Genomic DNA, 21,184 nt, shown 5'->3' on the forward strand with positions numbered 1-21,184 from the left:
TGTTGTTTGTTTTTTTTGTTTTTTTTTTTTTTGTAATGAATTTGTACGTTAGAACATTTTAAGTAAAATGCAAACAAAATTTAAAATTTATGCTGTTGTTCAGCATCTTCTTTTGTAAAATCACAAACATATCTACCACATATTTAATTTTCTTATTATGAACAGATTAAATATCTTGTATATTATTTTGAAATAAACATTTCAGAACATGCATAGTTATGTGTTACAGAATTGGTTTTTTTTTTAGTGAAACATACCTGTTATTTTAGTTCCCTCCTTGGTCTCAGAAGGCACTCCAACACCATACTCATTCTCTCCAGAAACTCTGAAGTAGTAAATGGCACCTTCTTGTAAACCAGTTACTTTATATGACAGGCGATGACAATTATTCGTCACAGTGACCCATGCTTTCTTGCTAGCTTCTCGTTTTTCAATGACATAGTTCTTCACAGGTGCCCCACCATCGTTATCAGGAACATCCCAAGATAACACAGCAGATTCTTTAGTTACATCTTTTGTTGTTACATGAGATGGCGGGCCAGGAGTGTCAAGAACTTTGACAACTAAAGTCAAGGTAACAGTGTTCAGGACGTTCTGTAACGTTAACGTGTATTTTCCAGAATCATTTCTTGTTGCCTTTTCAATAGTAAGAGATGTGCGATTATCTGAAACATCAATGCTTGCTCGTGTACGGAGATCAGTATCTGGTTTGTTCCATGTTACATTTGGGACTGGTTTGCCTCTGAAAGGAACTGTCATTGTGAATGATTCACCAGCCTTTACAGTTAGTGTCTTTCGCATTTCACTGTCAATATCGAAAGCAGGTTCTTCCTCTCTTTCTTTTGCCAAGTGAGGTTCTGAGCTGTCACTTGGTTCACTGACACCCATTTTGTTGATGGATTTCACTCTGAAGACATATTCAGAGCCGGACACTAACCCACTTATGGTGTACTCTGTACCTCTTAAGTTCTGAATAGCAGTTGTCCAGTCAGTTTCATCAGTTTTCTTGTATTCAACTGTGTATGCAGTTACTGGAGCACCTCCATCAAACAGTGGCTTTGTCCACCCTATTGTGATATTTGACCTTGTGGAATCCATAATCTTTGGTTTAGATGGGGGAGATGGCAAGAAGATTGGATCTTCTGCCCGAATTAATGGTGTGCTTTGGCTTGGAAGGCTGAGACCAGCAGCATTTTCTGCATAAACTCGGAATTCATATTCACATCCTTCACGGAGACCAGATGATTTCACTCTTAAATCATATACCGGCTTTTTGTTTACACGTATCCATCTTAGGCTAGTTTTCTCACGTCTTTCAATTACGTAGCCAGAGATCTCATTGCCTCCATCAGACTCAGGTCTTGCCCAGCACAAAGTTATTGAATCTTTGCTTACACTGGTGATCTCCAAAGAAGTAGGTGGACTTGGAACCGTAAATGGGTCTAAGGCTTTGACAGCAACACTTTCTAGAGGCTCACCAACACCATATTTGTTAACTCCCATCACTCTAAAAATATACTCATTACCCTTCAGCAGTTTTGTCACTTTACAGGATGTTGTCTTAAGCTCTCCTTCACAAATTGTCCATGCAATTCTGCTGGTCTCACGTTTTTCTACAACATAATAATCAATATCTGCACCTCCATTCTCTTGAGGAGGTCCCCATGATAAATGACACTTTTCAGCGGTAAGGCCAGTTATTTCTAGTGGGCCTGCTGGTGGGCCAGGTCTGTCAAGTACTTTGCAATTAATTGCCAAAGATTTTGTTCCTGCAACATTTTGTAATGTTAGTACATACTGTCCTGAATCACCTCGGATGCAGTCCTTAACTGTTATTGCAGTAGCGTAGTCTGTTGAGGCTATTTCAACTCTAGCTTTTCCCTCAAGTTCTTTGCCATCTTTTGTCCATGAAATTACTGGTATTGGCCGCCCTGCAATATCAGCATTGACTTTAAACACTTCTCCAGCTTTCACAACTACAACATCTCTGAATTTGACATCCATCATAATTCTTGGAGCTTCTACATCATCTTTTACAGTCACAGGTCCGGTTGATTCAGATGGCTGACTGAAGAGTCCAGCAGCATTCTTTGCAATCACACGGAATTCGTAACGCTGGTCTTCTGTAAGTCCACCTACATCAAAGTATGTTTCTTGCACATTTGTGAAATTACACTTTAACCAGCGACCATCTGGCATCTCTCTGCGCTCAATAATATATCCTGTTACTTTAGCTCCACCATCATATTCTGGTTTAGTCCATTTCAGTGAGACACATGTTCTTGTAATATTAGTAACTTCTGGTTGACCAGGAGGATCACACGGATCTCTTGCAGCAACTGGTTCACATGATTTACTGCATTTGCCTATGCCTGCAATGTTTTCGGCATACACACGATATTCATACATCAGACCTTCATCAAGACCTGTAACTTTCATCTGTGTATCAGTTATAAGACTTTTGTTGACTTTTGCCCAAAGAATGCTGCTTCTTTCTTTACGTTCCAAGTGATATCCTAGTACTCTGCTACCTCCATCGTTAACTGGTACCTGCCAAGTTACAATCATGAAAGCTTTAGTTGCATGTGCCACATGAGGAGTACCAGGAGGTCCTGGGGGCTTAAATGGATACTCTGCCACAACAGATGGAGAATTAACATGTGTGCTCTTCCCATAACGATTTTCTGCGCAAATACGGAACTGATATTCAGAACCGGTAGTAAGTCGTGATACTTTAATTGATGTTCTTGCAACTGCTGCAGATACTATGTCCCAGGTTGTTGTGGTAGTGTCTCGTTTCTCCACAATGTAATTGCTAATATGGCACCCACCATCATATTCTGGAGGTTTCCAAGACAAAGTTACACTATCAGCACTAACTTCATCAATATGAACATCAGTTGGTGGTCCTGGTCTGTCAAGAACAACTACAGTTAAAGAAGCAGTTGTTGATCCAGCAGAATTTGAAAGATGTAACTCATAATGTCCCAGATCTTCATGTGAAGCTTCCTTGATGGATAGTGAAGTTGAAGTCTTTGATGTCTGAACATTCACTCTGGTTGTCTCTTTTAAGGGATTCCCATCCTTCTTCCAGCAAATGGATGGAAGAGGTCGCCCTCTGAATGGCACATCAATCTTAAGATCTTCTCCAGCTTTCACAGTGAATGTGTTGAAAAGGAGCTCAGCAGATGGCTGGATTTCAATATCTTTTGCAATGACTGGGACACCAAGTTCTCTTGGATCACTTTTCCCTTTTTCATTAGTAGCAATCACTCTGAAACTGTATTCTTCTCCCATAGTTAATCCTGTTATTGTTGCTTCTAATGTTTTTACTTGGGTACATGCGCTCCATTTTACACTTCCTTTAGTTTGCATTTCTACTATATAACCAGTAATTTTACTGCCACCATCACTCTCTGGCTTTTCCCATTTAATTGAAGCAGAGTTGCGAGTTACATCAACAAGAATGACCTTTGCAGGTGGAGAAGGTGGTTCTGAAGCCTTAATTGGCTCAGGTGTTTCTGCTGGTAAGCCAGCCCCATATTCATTTACAGCTAGAACACGGAAATAATAACTAGATCCTTCTTGTAGCTGAGTAATTTTGAAGGAATTCTTAGTGCAGTTATTTGTAATTGTGGCATATGCTTTTCTTGTAGATTCTCGCTTTTCAACTACATAGTTGGTAATTTTAGCTCCACCATCAATAAGTGGTGGTTCCCACGCCAATGTTACAAAATCTTTTTTCACTTCTCTGACTGTCAGGTTCACTGGTGCACTAGGTGTATCAAGCACTCTGACATTAACAAAAGCTGTTTTTTTGCCACTGTTGTTCTCTAAAGTTAGATTGTATCTGCCACTATCAAATCGATTCACATTGTCAATTACCAACATTGTGTAGGAACTAGTGACTTCGATCTGAGCTCGATCACTAATTGTTCCTTCTGCTTTCTCCCATTTAACTTCAGGTTCTGGTCTTCCTTTGATAGTGACAAACAGACGTAAGGTACCACTGGCACGTACAATGACTACTTTTCTGAGATCTGCATCAAGTTCAATTTCAGGAGGTTCAGTCTTGTCCGCTGCTATAACTGTGCCAGGTATAGTAGCAGGTTCTCCTACTCCTTCTGAGTTGATGGCACAGATGCGGAAGTTGTACTCCTGGTTCTCTTTAAGTTTTGTTACAGTGAATTGTTTTGCTTGTAGCCCTGTTGGTGGGGTGCAAGTAGTCCATTCATCAGCAGCTGCTTCTTTTGCTTCTACTACATATCCCTTAACTGGAGCACCACCATCATAAATGGGCTTACCCCAGGCAAGAGAAACTGATGACCTGGAAGTATCTGTAACCTTTGGATTGCTTGGTGGACCTGGTGGATATAATACATCACAAGCACGATAGAAAATGGACGGCTCACTGGGTTCCCCTACACCTGCAGCATTTTCAGCAGAAACTCTAAATTCATAGAAATGCCCATCAGTAAGACCTGTTACTCGGAATCGCAAGTCTGTCAGCCGTTTCTTATTGCATTTGGTCCACCGGACACCATCTTTGTCTCGTTTTTCAAGTATGTATCCTTCAATTTCAGCTCCCCCATTGTCTTCTGGACGACTCCACGTTACAACCATTGAGTCTTTTGTGATTGCTGAAACTTCAGGTGTTGAAGGAGGACCGGGGGGTTTGTATGGATTACAAGCCACAACTGGCTCAGATTCCAAGGGTTCTCCTGTTCCGTATTTGTTCACTGCCATTACACGGAAAATGTACTCATTGCCAGCAAGGAGTCTAGTTACTTTGTGGCTAAGGGCCTGCACATCTGTAGCTACTTGTGTCCATGAAAGCCTGCTTGTCTCTCTCTTCTCAATGATATAATGTGAGATACTGGAACCACCATCATGTAAAGGCGGAGCCCATGCCAAGTAGCATTTTTCTGCTGTTACACCTGTAACCTTCAAAGGTCCTTCTGGAGGTCCTGGCCTATCTAGCACTTTTACAGTAATAGGTATAGATTTTGTGCCACCAACGTTTCTGAGGTTAAGAGTATAGTGACCTCCATCTACTCTTACACAGTCTTTGACTGTAAGAGTTGTTTTCTGAATAGTAGATTTAATTTCCATTCTTGCAGTTGTTTCTTCAAGGTCTTTACCATCTTTTGACCACGTAATGTCAGGAATAGGTTTGCCATGAATATCAGCCTCAAGAATAAAGGTTTCTCCAGCATGAACAACAATGACATCTCTGTATTTAGGATCCAGAGAAGCTCCCGGTGCTTCAATTTCATCTCTGGCTGTAATGGGCCCTGTACTTTCAGATGGTTCACTCAAGCAACCAGCTGCATTTCTTGCAATGACTCTGAATTCATATCGTTGGTCTTCGACAAGACCACTTACTGTAAACTCTGTTTCTAAAACATTTGTAAAGCTGGCTTTCATCCACCGACCGTCTGGTAGTTCTTTCTTTTCTACAATATATCCAGTTATTTTGCTTCCACCATCATATTCTGGTTTCTTCCACCTCAGTGTAATGTTATTTCTTGTAACAACAATTGCCTCTGGGCGGCCAGGTGGGTCACATGGATCTCGGGCAACATATAACTCTGATACTTTGCTGACTTTGCCAACGCCAACAATGTTTTCAGCAGAAACTCTGAACTCATATTCAAGACCTTCTTCAAGGCCATCTGTTTTATATGTGGTGTCTGCAATGAGTGACTTGTTCTGTTTTATCCAAAGAATGCTGTTCTTATCTTTACGTTCAAGATGGTAGCCAAGAACTTTGCTTCCTCCGTCATTAACTGGTTCATTCCATTGTACAATCATATGGTCCTTGGAAGCTGCTGTTACAAATGGGGTTCCAGGTGGCCCAGGCACCTTGTAGGGGTATTGCACAACAACTGGCTTAGAGTCCAAAGGAGAGCTCTTTCCATATCTATTTTCAGCAGAAATCCTGAACTGGTATTCAGAACCTGTCTTAAGCTTTGTTGCTTTGATAGTTGTTCTTGCAACAGTTGCTGACACAATATTCCATGTGGTAGTGCTGGTGTCACGCTTTTCTACTATATAGTTGCTTATCTGACAGCCACCAGTATAATCAGGTGGATCCCATGATAAAACAACAAAGTCTGCACTAACTTCATCAAAGCGCACAGGTCCTCGTGGTGGGCCAGGTTTTTCCAGTACAATTATACTCAATTGCTCACTTGCTGTGCCTGCTGTGTTTGATGCCGTTACTGTATATTTACCGAAGTCCTCTTTGTTGCTTTCTTTAATATGTAGAATAGTTGACGTTGATGTATTCTCAATATTTAATCTGGTTGTTTGTTTCAGTGGCTGTTCATCTTTTGTCCAAGTAATAGTAGGTTTTGGTCTACCTATAAATGGTACTTCTACTTTCAAATCTTCTCCAGCCTGTACACTGTATGTATTAAACATCAACTTAAAACTTGGCTCAATTGTCAAGTCTTTAGCTATCACAGGAACTCCAAGTGCTCTGGGATCACTTTTGCCTTTTTCATTGTAGGCAATCACATGGAATTGATATTCTTGGCCTGGACTCAGACCAGAAACAACTGCACTGCATGTTTTGGACTCACTAACAACACTCCATTTTTCTGTTCCTTTAGGCAGCATTTCAACAATGTATCCCAAAATTCTGCTACCTCCATCATGTTCTGGTTTTTCCCATGTAAGTGATGCACTTCTCTGAGTAACGTCAGTGAGTGTTACTTTCCCAGGAGGCAGAGGTGGCTCAGAGGCTTTCACAGCATCTGCTGTTTCAGCTGGAACACCAATTCCAAATTCATTCTCAGCCATGACTCTGAAGTAATAGATTGCTCCTTCTGTAAGATTTTCAACTTTAAAGCTTGTCTTGCCACACTTTGCGCTTACATTTGCAAATGCCTTCCTGGTTGACTCACGTTTGTCTATTACGTAGTTCTTTACCTTTGCACCACCATCAGTAATTGGAGGTTCCCAAGATAGTACAGCAGAATCCTTCTTTATATCCTTTACTATTAAGTTTTGTGGTGGTCCTGGCGTATCTAAGACTTTTACTATAACAAAAGCAGATTTAGAACCACTGCTGTTCTCCAACTTAAGAATATACTTTCCAGCATCATTTCTGTCACAGTTGTCAATTGAGAGTTGTGTGTAGTTTACGCCTTTATCAATTTGAACTTTTTCTGTGAATTCACCTTCTTCTCGAGACCATGTGATGTCAGGTACTGGTCGTCCCCTGAATGGTATGTGGATCCTAGCAGAGCCACCAGCTCTAACCACTATCCCTTTCCTTAGCTCTGAATCAATATCAAGTTCTGGAGCTTCAAGTTTGTCTTCTGGTTTAATAGTACCAGGAACTGATGCAGCCTCTCCTACACCAACCTTGTTGAGAGCACAAACTCGTAGTTTATATTCCTGATGTTCAGTAAGCTTTTTGATTTCAAATCGAGTGGCACGTATACCTGTCTGTGGAGTAACAAGTGACCATTCATCTTCATCTGCTTTGCAGATTTCTACAAGATATCCCTGGATTTCACAGCCACCATCATAAATAGGTTTACTCCAGCCAAGTGTAACTGAACTTTTAGTGGTATCCACAACATGGGCATTTGTAGGCGGGCCAGGCTTGAACATGGGGTCACAGGCTTTAAAGTAAGGGGAAACTTGGCTTGGCTCACCCAATCCAGCAGCATTTTCAGCAGAAACTCTGAATTCATACTCATGATCCTCTGTTAATCCTGTAACTCTTAGTCGCAGATCTGTAATTCGTCGTTTATTGCATTTTATCCATCTGATACCTGCTCGATCTCTCTTTTCTACAATATACCCTATGATTTCACTACCACCATCACTATCTGGTCGGCTCCAGCAGACAGTCATAGAATCCTTTGTGATGTTGGTGATTTCCAAGGCCTTTGGTGGACTAGGAACCACAAATGGATTTTTCATCATTACAGGCACAGATTCCAGTGGTTCACCAACTCCGTATTTGTTAACTGCCATAATACGGAAAATATATTCATTTCCTTCCAAAAGTTTTGTTACTTTCAGCATTGTAGGTAGAACCTCTGAAGCAACAACAGTCCATGCTAGGCGACTAGTTTCTCTCTTCTCTACAATATAATGAGAAATATCACTGCCACCATCATGAAGAGGAGGAGACCATGCCAATGAACATTTTTCAGCTGTAACTCCGGTTACTTGGACAGGGCCCACAGGAGGGCCTGGTCTATCCAGGACTTTTACGTTTACTGGTACTGTCTTTGTTCCGGCAACATTAGAGGCTTCTAAAATAAACTGCCCACCATCAATTCTAATAGCATCTTTTACAATTATTAATGCACTGAAATCTGTGTTCTTTATCTCATATCTAGCAGTTTCCTCAAGCTCTTTATCTCCTTTGTACCACTTAATGGTTGGTAGTGGCTTTCCATGAACATCAGCCTCAAGTCTGAATGTATCACCAGCATTTACAACAATTGTCTCTTTGTACTTTGGATCCATTGAAATTCGTGGAAGTTCAACTTCATCCCTTGCTGTTATTGGTCCTGTACTGTCAGAAGGTTTACTTATTGCACCTGCAGCATTCTTTGCAATGACTCTAAATTCGTATCTTTGGTCTTCGGTAAGCCCTGTTACAGTGAACTGAGTTTCAATGATATTTGTGAAACTAGCTTTCATCCAGCGACCATCTGGTAAGTCACGTTTCTCTACAATATACCCAGTAATTTTACTTCCACCATCATATTCTGGTTTGGTCCACTGTAGAGTAATAGAGCTTCTTTTTATTATTATAGCTTCTGGGCGACCTGGAGGATCACATGGATCACGAGCTACGTAGCACTCAGAAACTTTACTTGTTTTACCTATACCAACAATATTTTCTGCAGAAACTCTAAATTCATATTCAATTCCTTCTTCGAGGTTAGTTGTCTTAAAACTTGTGTCCTGAATAATAGTCTTATTCACTTTAGTCCATAAGATGCTGTTCTTCTCCTTTCTCTCAAGATGGTAGCCCAGTACCTTACTGCCACCATCATTTATTGGTTCATGCCATTGTACGACCATGGAGTCTTTTGTAACTATTGTCACAAATGGTGTGCCAGGAGGTCCAGGTTCTTTGTATGGGTACTGTGCTACAACTGGTGCAGATTCCAATGCAAAGCTCTGCCCATACCTGTTCTCCGCAAATATTCTGAACTGATATTCTGAACCAGTTTTTAGTTTAGTCACCTTTAGTACAGTTCTTGCAACAGTAGCTGAAACTGTTTCCCATACAGTGGTTGTTGTATCTCTCTTGTGAACAACATAGTTGGTGATTTGACAGCCACCTGTGTAGGCTGGAGGATTCCATGACAAGGTAACACTTTCTGCACTTATTTCATCAAACTTCACAGGTCCAACTGGAGGGTCAGGTTTGTCTAGAGTTATAATTTCAATAGAGGCAGTCTTCTGCCCAACAACATTGGCCACTGTGATTTCGTAAGTACCAGTGTCCTCTTTGCTAGTTTCTTTAATATTCAGTACAGTGAGATCTGGCACATCACTGACATTGACTCTTGTTGTCTGCCTTAGTGTCTGGCCATCTTTTACCCAGGTAACAGTTGGTTTAGGTCGACCTGAAACTGGTACTTCTACTTTCAGATCTTGTCCCACTTGGATACTGTAACTGTGAAAAGCGGGCCTTACATCAGGTTCAATCACCAAGTCTTTGGCAACTACTGGAACCGCAAGTGCTCTAGGATCACTCTTACCCTTTTCATTTACAGCCATTACTCTAAAAAGATATTCTTCCCCTTGAGTTAAGTTAGTAATAACTGCTTCAAGTGTTTTCACACGAGCACACTCTGACCACTTCTCACTACCCTTTGCTTGCATTTCAACAATATATTGTATGATTTTGCTGCCACCATCATGTTCAGGTTTTGCCCAGCTTAGTGAAACACTGTTTCTTGTGACATCATCCACTGTTATTTTCCCAGGAGGCTGAGGAACTTCAGCAACTTTAATTGGGTCACTGGTTTCTGCAGGGAGGCCAATTCCATATTCATTCTCAGCAGAGATTCTAAAGAAATAATAGCAGCCCTCCTGAAGTTGATCTACTTTCCATGAAGTCTTGTGGCAGTTTGTTACAACAGCTGCATATGCCTTTCTTGTTGCTTCACGCTTTTCAATAATGTAATTCTTTATTTTTGCTCCACCATCCAAGAGAGGAGGCTCCCACGAAAGTGAAACAGAGTCTTTAGTGATCTCTCTGATTTTTAAATTAATAGGTGCACTTGGAGTATCCAGTACTCTTACACTGACAAAGGCAGACTTTGTTCCACTGCTGTTTTCTAAAGTCAGGGTATATTTTCCAGTATCAAATCTGTTGACATTGTCTAGAACAAGGGAAGTAAAGCTGCTAGTGGTGTCAATAATGGCTGCCTCTCTGATCTCACCATCCACTTTACCCCATTTTACTTCAGGTGTTGGACGACCTCTGATGGGAACAAACAGTCTCAAGGAACCTCCTGCCCGCACGTTTACAATCTTCCTTAATTCCATGTCAAGGTCAAGGTCTGGAGCCTCCATCTTTTCTTCCACAATAACAGAACCAGGAACATCTGCATGATCTCCAACTCCTGCTTTATTAACTGCACAAACACGGAATTTGTATTCATGTTTTTCCACTAGTTTTTCTACTTCCATATGGGTGTTCTTAATTCCAGTTGGAGGGGTACAAATTGCCCATTCACCATCACTTACATCACATTTTTCTACAATGTATCCCTGAATTTCAGAGCCACCATCATAGATAGGTTTACTCCATGAAAGGAAAACTGATGATCTTGTAACATCCACAACCTTAGGATTGTTGGGTGGTCCTGGCTTATAAATAGGATCGCATGCCTTATAGTAAGTAGAAGGTAGGCTTGGTTCACTGAGACCAGCAGCATTTTCAGCTGAAACTCTGTACTCATAATTATGACTTTCGATCAGCCCAGTCACTCTGTATCGCAGTTCACTTATCAGGCGTTTGTTACATCTTGTCCAGCGAATACCTTCCTTGTCCCGTTTTTCAAGGACATAGCCTAGGATTTCACTACCTCCATCCGAGGCTGGCCTTTCCCAAACAACTATCATAGAATCCTTGGTAATGGCTGTGACTTCTGGAGCCTTTGGTGGAAGTGGCACTACAAATGGGTTCTTTGCAAGTACTGGTTCAGATTCAAGAGGTTCACCAACGCCATATTTGTTTACTGCCATGATACGGAAAATGTATTCATTTCCTTCTAAAAGTTTAGTTACTTTGCAACTGAGCGTTTGCACATTTGAATCAACGACAGTCCAAACCAGGCGACTGGTTTCCCTTTTTTCCACAACATAATGTGAAATATCACTACCGCCATCTTGTAGTGGAGGTTTCCATGATAACATACATTTTTCAGCAGTGACACCTGTAATCTCAACAGGTCCTTCTGGTGGTCCAGGTCTATCAAGAACTTTGACATGAACAGGAACTTTCTTTTCGCCCGCAACATTTTTTGCAAATAGCACATACTGACCACTGTCAACTCTAATAGCTTCCTTCACACTGAGACTTGTTGCAAAATCCGTACTTTTAATTTCCATACGAGCAGTGTTTGTGAGCTCATGATCACCTTTTAGCCACTGAATGGAAGGTATTGGTTTGCCATGAACATCGGCTTCCAACTTGAATGATTCACCAGCATGTACTACAATTGTGTCTTTGTATTTTGGATCCATAGTTATATGAGGTGGTTCTACTTCATCTCTTGCTGTAATGGCACCCGAGCTCTCAGACGGCTCACTGAAAACACCTGCAGCATTTCGTGCTATAACACGGAACTCATATCTCTGGTTTTCAACCAGACCAGTTACTTCAAATTGGGTATCAATTACATTTGTAAAACTTGCTTTCATCCAGCGACCATCAGGTAGTTCTTTCTTTTCAACAACATAACCTGTAATCTTACTTCCACCATCATATATAGGTTTCTTCCACTGAAGTGTTACTGAACTTCTTGTGACAATTAAAGGTTCTGGACGTCCGGGAGGGTCACATGGGTCATGTGCAGTATAGCATTCAGATGCTCTACTTGCTTTTCCAATACCTACTATGTTTTCTGCATAAACTCTGAACTCATATTCAAGACCCTCCTCAAGGCCAGTTGTCTTAAATTTGGTATCTGGAATAGGTGTCCTATTCAGCTTAGCCCACAGGATGCTATTTCTCTCCTTGCGCTCCAAGTGATACCCAATGATCTTGCTACCACCATCATTGACTGGTTCATTCCATTGTACCACCATGCTGTCTTTTGATGTGCTCGTTACAAAAGGCGTTCCAGGTGGACCAGGAAGTTTAAATGGGTATTGGGCTACAACTGGCTCTGAAGTGAGATAGGTGCTCTTCCCATATCTGTTTTCAGCTGTGATTCTGAATTGATATTCACAGCCAGTCTTTAATCTACACGCTTTTATCGTTGTTCTTGCAACAGTAGCAGACACAATCTGCCAAATGGTGGTGGAAGTGTCTCTTTTTTCTACAATATAATTATTAATGGAGCTACCACCATCATATTTGGGTGGCTCCCAAGAAATGGTAATACTATCTGCTGTTACTTCATCTACTTTGACTGGTCCAGTTGGGGGTCCTGGTTTATCAAGGACAACAATATTTAAGGTCTCAGTTGCTTCACCTGCAGAATTCGTAAGTTTAACTAAATATGCTCCCACATCTTCTCTGCATGCTTCTTTTATCGTTAACACTGTGTTATTTTCTGAACTTTCTGCATTGACTCTGGTAGTTTGCTTCAATGCCACATTATCTTTATGCCAGAAGACTGCTGGTTTGGGTCGACCAACAAAAGGAACGTCAACCTTTAAGTCCTCTCCTGCTAGAACACTGAAAGTAGTGAACAGTAGTTTGAAAGCTGGTGGAATCACAAGGTCTTTTGCAACAACTGGTATACCCAGCTGGCGAGGATCACTGACACCTTTTTCATTCTGAGCTGAAACACGGAAAGTGTATTCTTCACCTTGGATCAATCCTGTGATAGTGGCTTCAGTAACTTTTACTGTAGCACAAGTTGACCACTTTTCACTGCCTTTGCTTTGCATTTCTACAATATAACCCAGAATTCTGCTACCACCATCATGCTCAGGTTTTTCCCAAGATAAGGATACGCTATTTCTTGTCACATCCAACAAAGTTATCTTTCCTGGTGGAAGTGGTCTTTCTGATACTTTCACAGATTCTGAAGTTTCAACTGGAAGGCCTATTCCATATTCATTTTCAGCTAGGACTCTGAAGTAGTAATTGCAGCCTTCTTGCAGTGAATCAACTTTCCAGCTGGTCTTGTGGCAATTGGCATTAACAGTTGAATAAGCTTTTCTTGTTGATTCACGCTTTTCAACAATGTAATTTTTTATTTTAGAGCCACCATCTATGAGAGGAGGCTCCCATGTGAGTGTAACTGATGACTTTGTAACTTCTTTTATTTTCAAATCTTGAGGTGCCCCTGGAGTATCAAGTACTCTGACATTCACAAATGCTGACTTACTACCTGAGCTGTTTTCAATTGTCAACATGTATTTGCCACTATCAAATCTGTTTACATTTTCAACAATAAGTAGAGTATAAGAGCTTGTTGATTCAATGGTTGCTCTATCCAGAGATTCCCCATGTTCTCTCGTCCATTTTACCTCAGGTGCTGGTCTTCCTTTAATTGGAACAAAGAGTCTTAGAGTACAGCAGGCTCTGATAGTTACAACTTTACGAAGTTCTGCATCAAGTTCAATCTCTGGGGGTAGCAGTCTTTCTTCAGCTTTAGGAGTCCCAGGAACAAGAGCAGGTTCCCCAAGACCTTCAGAATTCATAGCATATATCCGGATTTTATACTCTTGGTTTTCTTTTAGGTCAGTGATAGTAAAAGAAGTGGCCTTTAGTCCTACTGGAGGAGTTACAATCTTCCACTCATCTTCCTCAGGTAGCGCGATCTCAACCATATAACCTGTGATCTCTGAACCACCATCGTATATTGGTTTATTCCATGCTATTGTAATAGAGGACTTGCTGCTATCCAAAACACGAGGATTACCTGGGGGACCAGGCTTAAATACAGTATCACAAGCTTTATAGAATGGACTAGTTGGGCTTGGTTCACTAACTCCAGCAGCATTTTCAGCCATGACTCTGTATTCATATTCATGACCTTCTGTCAGTCCGGACACTTTGTAACGTAAGTCAGTAACAACTCGTTTGTTACATTTTACCCACCGAAGACCAGCTCTGTCACGACGTTCCACAATGTAGTTAGTTATTGGGCTCCCACCATCAGAATCAGGATGGCCCCAGCAGACAACCATAGAATCTTTTGTTATTGCTGTAACTTCAGGTGTTTTAGGTGGATCAGGTGGCACATATGGATTTACTGCAAGAACTGGCTCTGATTCAAGAGGCTCACCAACTCCGTATTTGTTAACAGCCATAACACGGAACACATACTCATTGCCCTTCAACAGCTTAGTAACCTTCAGTTTAGTCAGTGGAACTTCAGTGGCTACAGCTGTCCATGCCAATCTACTGGTTTCACGTTTTTCAACCACATAGTGGTCAATCTTTGCTCCTCCATCATCCAGAGGAGGTAACCATGACAGCACACATTTTTCTGCAGTGACTTCGGACACAGCCAATGGCCCTTCTGGAGGACCAGGTCTATCAAGAACCTTAACATTGAAGATATGCTTGGCAAAGCCACCAGGATTTGTTGCAGTAAGTGTATAGGCACCGCCGTCTCTTCTTGAAGAATCTTTATTGATAAGAACAGTAGAAAAGTCTGCTGTCTTTATTTCTAGTTTTGCTGTGTCTTGAAGTTCTTTTTCTCCTTTTGTCCATACCATAGATGGTGGAGGGCGACCTGATACATCAGCCTCAAGTCTGAAAACTTCACCCGCTTTCAGCACTAAGGTGTCTTTATATTTAGCATCCACGCTTATCCTTGGTGCTTCAATGTCATCTCTACAAGTTATTGCATCTGATGGCTCAGAGGGCTGACTCACAGCCCCACCAGCGTTTCTAGCAATCACACGGAATTCATAGGCAGCATCTTCTGTCAAACCACTGACAGTGAATTCAGTCTCTAATATGTTGCTGAAATTAGCCTTCAGCCAACGGCCATTAGGAAGATCTCTTTTTTCAACAGTGTAGCCAGTTATCTTAAAACCTCCATTATATTCCGGTTTAGTCCACTTCAGTGTCACTGCGTGTCTTGTAATGTTCAGAGGTACTGGCTTACCAGGGGGATCTATTGGGTCTAAAGCAAATACAGGCTCAGATGGCTTGCTTGGCCTACTCTTGCCAGCCAGATTTTCTGCTATAACACGGAATTCATATGCAATGCCATCACTAAGTCCAGTTGATTTAAAGATATTGCCTGATACCAGCATTTTACTTACAGTCTGCCAAAGAATGCTATTTCGTTCTTTCCTTTCAATGTGATAACCCAGAATTGGGCTTCCACCATCAGTAACTGGCTCATTCCAGCTAATGGTCATAGTTTCTTTGGTGACTGCAATCACCTGAGGAGTACCAGGTGGCCCAGGCACCTTAAATGGATAGTTGGCAACTACAGATTCTGAAGTAATGGCTGGACCAGTTCCATACCTGTTTTGAGCTTTGACTCGGAACTGATACTCAACTCCAGTATTAAGACGAGTGGCTTTAAAAGTAGTACGTATCACTGTGGTTGCCAGTTCAGTCCATGTGGTACTGTCAGTTTGACGCATCTCTACGACATAATTACTTATTGGTACACCTCCATCATTCAAAGGAGGCTGCCATGAAAACATTACGAAGTCAGAAGAAATTTCATCAAATTTGATTGGTCCTGTAGGAGGTCCAGGTATATCATGAACTTGAACTGTAATAACTTCACTAACTTCTCCCACAATATTTTTAGCTGACAGCGGATATCGACCACTATCACTTCGTGTACATTCATTGATGTTTAGTATGGTTGCCGTTGCAGTATTTTCATAATTTACCCTTTGTGTTTGCTTAAGTATCTGGTCTTCTTTCTTCCAAGTCACAGTTGGCCTTGGACGACCAAGCACAGGGATTTCAATCTTGATATTGTCACCAGCTTTGGCGATGACTGTTTTCTGGTAGATACTACGAAGGTCAAACTCTGGAAGCATTGTTTGTTCCTTGATAATAACTGGTCTGCTTTCTCTTGGGGCACTTCTCCCAGCACTGTTAACCGCCATAACCTGGAAAGTATACTCTTCATTTTCAGTTAGATTCTTCACTACACAATCCAATGTTTTTACAGTTGTAATGTGTGCCCATTGGTTTGTTCCTTTTCTCTGTGCTTCAATTACATATCCAGTGATCTTGCTGCCGCCATCATGTTCTGGTTTTGGCCAAGCCAGGCTAACTGAGTTTCGTGTTACATCCATAATATTAAGGCTGTCAGGTGGAGATGGTGCCTCAGAAGCCCTTACTGGTTCTGCAGTTTCAGCTGGTTCGCCAATACCAAACTCGTTTTCAGCCAACACTCTGAAATAGTATTCACATCCCTCAGACAAATTAGGAATCCTGAAAGAACACTTCTGGCACTTCGTTGTGACTGTTGAATATGCTTTACGAGTTGATTCACGTTTCTCAACAATATAGTTTGTTATGCGGGAACCACCATCTATCAGAGGCATATCCCATTGGAGGGTGATGCTGTCCTTGGTGATTTCTCTAGGTTTAAGGTTTATTGGTGGACCTGGTGTATCCAAGACTTTCACATTTACAAAACCAGTCTTCTTACCAGCAGCATTTTCAAGTGTCAATACGTATTTTCCTGCATCATATCTGGTGCACTCTGTGACAATCAAGAGTGTAAAAGAGTCTGTATTTTCAATACTAGCACGTCCTTTGAGTGAAACATCATCTTTTGTCCACGTAATTTCTGGAGTTGGACGTCCTTTAATAGGCACAAAAATCCGAATAGTTAACCCAGCTCTGACAACAAGTGTTCTTCTTAGCTCAGCGTCTAATTCAAAGTCAGGAATTTCTTCCCGCTCTTTGATTTCCACACTGGGAATTAGTGCTGGTTCACCAGTACCTACAGCATTCATGGCAGAGATTCTGAAATTGTATTTGGCTCCTGTCTGCAGATGAGCAACAACAAATTGAGTGATTCTTAAAGCAGTCCCTGTCGTGTCTTTTACCCATTCTTCTTCTCCTTCCTTTTGATGCTCCACTATGTAGCCAATGATGTCAAGACCACCATCATAGTGAGGCTTGCCCCAGGCTAAAGATGCACTTGTCTTTGTAGTATCAGTCACTCTTGGATTTGCAGGTGGACCAGGTGGGTCTGAAAAATGAGGAAAAGATAAAATACCACATTATGTTACATCATAAGAGTAAATAACTCTTATACTGTCTAAAATTATCCCCCAACCACCACTCAGAAATTAAAAAGCATGATACTAACATGCAACATCCTTGCACATGACTGAGTTTGAAGCATCACTTGGTGGTCCAACTCCCGCTCTGTTTTCTGCACTGACACGGAATTCGTATTCACTTCCTTCCAGGAGACCAGTTACTTTGCATCTAAGATCTGAAACTGGTTTCTTTGTTGCTCTGACCCATCTTAAACCTTTCTTTTCTCTCCGCTCCACATAGTAACCTGTGATTTCACTTCCGCCATCATCTACTGGCCTTTTCCAGGTAACTGTCACAGTATTTTTAGTCACATTTGTTACTTCTGGTTTTCCAGGAGGACCAGGGGGACCTGATAGAAAAGAAAAAAGTACAAAGTTCAGAAAAAAATCAAGTCCTCAGAGATTATTAAAAGTATACTTGAACTTCTTTGCTTGTTCAACTTACCAAATCTGTCCACCATTTTAACTGGTTCTGATTGTACTGGTTCACCCTTGCCATATTGATTTACTGCTGAGACACGGAAAACATACTCATTTCCTTGAATGAGTTTGCTAACAACATGCCTACAAGTCTCGATATTTTCAGCCACTAATGTCCAGAGCAATCGGCTAGTTTCTCTCTTTTCAAGAATATATGATTTGATCGGTGATCCACCATCTTCTGCAGGAGGTGACCATGTCAGAGTGGCTTTTTCTGCTGAAACATTGCTGATCTCAATAGGCCCTGGAGGTCCTGGAACATCTAAAACTTTCACATGTACACTCTCTTGTTTAGTGCCAAAAGGATTGGTTGCAGTGATTGTGTATTCTCCAGAATCCTTTCTGGCTGCATATTTGACGGTTAGGGTAGAAGAAGTGGGTGTAGTTTCAATGTGCACAAGCTCTGAAGGTCTAAAATCTTTTCCAGCTTTTGACCATGCTGAAGTTGGAGGTGGTTTACCACGGATACTAATAGCAGATACAGTAATTGTGTCTCCTGCTTTCACTGTTAAACCTTCCTTCAAAGTAGGTTCGATAACAATTGTTGGTGCCTCTGTAAAAACAAACAAACAAACAAACCACCGATTCACTTACAAAGAAGATAGTAAAATAACCAGCCAAACAAACAAATAAACAAACAAAAAAAGGATTTGGCATGATATTAATTATTCAAATAGAATTAATTTTGGTGCCATCTACATACCATACTCATCCTTGCATATTATGGTTCCTGTGGATTCAGATGGAGGACTGATAGCCCCAGCAGTGTTCTTAGCTCTAATTCTGAATTCGTATTTGGAACCTTCAGTAAGGTCAGTTACAGTGAATGCACAGTCTGGAACATTCACATGATTAGCTTTAGTCCAAGTCTTCGAAGGCAAATCACGCTTTTCAACAATATAGCCAGTTAACTTATGTCCACCATCATATTTTGGTTCTGTCCAAATAAGTGTTACTGAGTTCCTTGTTACATTGATAACTTCAGGTTTCCCAGGAGGATCTTAAAGAAAAAATGGTAAACCATGGTCAAAAAACAGTGATTTCAGCTTTTAGAATTTTCATTTTGTTCTCCTTATAAACTTACCAATGGGGTCAAGTGCCACAACAGGTTCAGATGGTGGACTTGGTTTACCTACTCCAGCTATATTGATTGCCATTACTCTGAACTCATACTCCAGTCCTTCAGTTAATCCTGTCACTCTGAAATCTTTCATTCTGATTGGAATTGTATTGGCTCTCTTCCACAAAAGACTATTTCTTTCTTTGAATTCGATATGATAACCTAGAAGATAAATGTGAGATGAAAATGAGAGGATTTCTAGAGATCTTCATTTACCACACATTTGCAAAATATCATACTGTTTGCATGGTATGTCATGTAGGAATTGCACAAGACAACACTGAAAACCAGATTAAGAAACAGATGTGGACATACATTACAGATGTATCTAAGAAAAACAGTGAGATGCTTGTAATGCAAATTGTACAGCCCCAAGTGATGTAACATGTAGCCATGATAGTTTTTTGGTGCTTTGGCTGTTTTGTCTCTCTGCATAAAAACTTTCTTGGTTAGACACTTCCTGACTTCCTTCTTTTGAAATTAAGCCTTTTAGAAGATTCATCATACAGAAAGAATAGAAAGTAAAACAGTGAAATCAACCAGTTATTCTCCCAAACTACTAAGAACCGGAATAGTAAGTAGGCTTTTGGGAATATACCTGTGATTGGTGAGCCTCCAGTTCTTCTGGGATCTGTCCAAGTTAAAGATACAGAATCATGTCGAACATCAACAATGTTGGGGGGTGGAGGAGCATCGGGCACATCTAAACAATATTAAAAAATGCAGCATCATTAACAATGAATATCACCTCTAAAACCTTTTTATAACAATTTGAATATTATAATGATGACTTACCAAATGGATGTTTTGCAACAACAGGGTCAGATTTAAGACCTTCACCTACTCCATATTTATTTTCAGCCCTGATCCTGAACGTATATTCATTTCCTTCATGAAGCCGTGTAACTCTAAATGTAGTTTTCTGGACTGCAGAGGCACAAGTCACCCACTTATTGCTTATATTATCTCTTTTCTCTATAACGTAGTTAGTGATTTCTGAACCACCATCATCTTTTGGAGGACCCCATTTTAAGGTCATGGCATCAGCTGTGACTTCATCAAATTTCACTGGACCTGTTGGTATGCCAGGTTTGCCAACAACTTTCACAGAAATGGTGCCTTCCTTGCTGCCAGCAACATTCTTCAGAGTGATTGTGTATTTTCCAGCATCAGCTTTCTGGCAGTCACGTACTAAAAGCGTTGTGTTTACTGCCGTAGATTCAAAAGCAACTCTTCCACTCTCGGTAAGTGCCTTGTCTTCATCTTTCTTCCAAGTTACAGTTGGGAAAGGCTTGCCTTTAATAGGGATTTTAAGACGGAAATTGCTACCCTCTTTAGCTACATAGCACAAATCAGGTAGATCTCTTAAATCAAGATCAGGTGCCACTGTAAAAAAAAAAAAAAAAAGATCAATTATTAAAGTAAGTGTAAATTCTGAGATAAAATTCAGATGCTCTTTTCAGAGAATCATAGAAAGGTCTGTGCTGGAAGGGACCTTAAAGACCATCTAATTCCAACCCCCATGTCAGTGACAGGGACATCTCCTACTAACTCAGGCTCCTCAAAGCCCTATCCAATCTGGCCTTAAACATCTCCAGGAATGGGGCATGCACAGCTTCCCTGGGCCAGAGTTTTCCATGCTGCAGAGCCTCACCACCCTCACAGAAAAATTTTCTTCCTTTTAGAAGCATCTGATATACATGTACATATAGCAACGATGCTAAGCATGAAATAAATGTGGTTTGGTGAGTGAATTAATTATCTTTTAAGTTGCTTCATACCAACATCATCTCTTGCCACAATTGTGAGCTCCCTTGGAGTTCCATATCCAGCATCATTTTGGGCTCTAACTCTGAACGTGTATTCTTGACCTTCCTTTAGGTCTCTCATCGAATAATGAAGGTTCTTTGACCGCATCACTTCTTGCCACTTATCTTCACCAATGAGAACCTCCACAACATAGGCAAAAATACGGCTTCCACCATCACTGATAGGCTTTTTCCATACTAAATTGCAAGATGATTTTGTTACAGCTGAAGCTTTTAGATCCACAACTGGCCCGGGTGTTTCTAGAAGAAGAAAAAAAGTATAGTTAGTGTCCTTTCAAGCTAAAAAAAAAAAAAAAAAAAAAAAAAAAAAAAAAAAAAA

The 21,184-nt window shown here is 40.8% G+C and overlaps 1 protein-coding gene across 7 annotated transcripts in view; it reads right to left on the reverse strand.

Moving 5' to 3' along the window:
- TTN (titin) overlaps positions 1-21,184 on the reverse strand; it is a 235,824-nt gene that overhangs the window by 28,130 nt on the left and 186,510 nt on the right. For all 7 annotated transcript variants that reach the window (XM_042874689.1, XM_042874688.1, XM_042874691.1 and 4 more), the window contains 8 exons: positions 20,818-21,105; positions 19,832-20,422; positions 19,635-19,739; positions 19,001-19,198; positions 18,620-18,916; positions 17,882-18,469; positions 17,484-17,786; positions 258-17,363 (listed from right to left, as the gene is read on the reverse strand). In XM_042874689.1, the coding sequence (XP_042730623.1) occupies positions 258-17,363; positions 17,484-17,786; positions 17,882-18,469; positions 18,620-18,916; positions 19,001-19,198; positions 19,635-19,739; positions 19,832-20,422; positions 20,818-21,105 (19,476 nt within the window). The remainder of the gene's footprint in view (positions 1-257; positions 17,364-17,483; positions 17,787-17,881; positions 18,470-18,619; positions 18,917-19,000; positions 19,199-19,634; positions 19,740-19,831; positions 20,423-20,817; positions 21,106-21,184) is intronic.

Source organism: Lagopus leucura, unplaced genomic scaffold (genome assembly GCF_019238085.1).
Source record: "Lagopus leucura isolate 7727_CA_CO unplaced genomic scaffold, USGS_WTPT01 Super-Scaffold_100012, whole genome shotgun sequence".
Taxonomy (NCBI): Eukaryota; Metazoa; Chordata; class Aves; order Galliformes; family Phasianidae; genus Lagopus; species Lagopus leucura.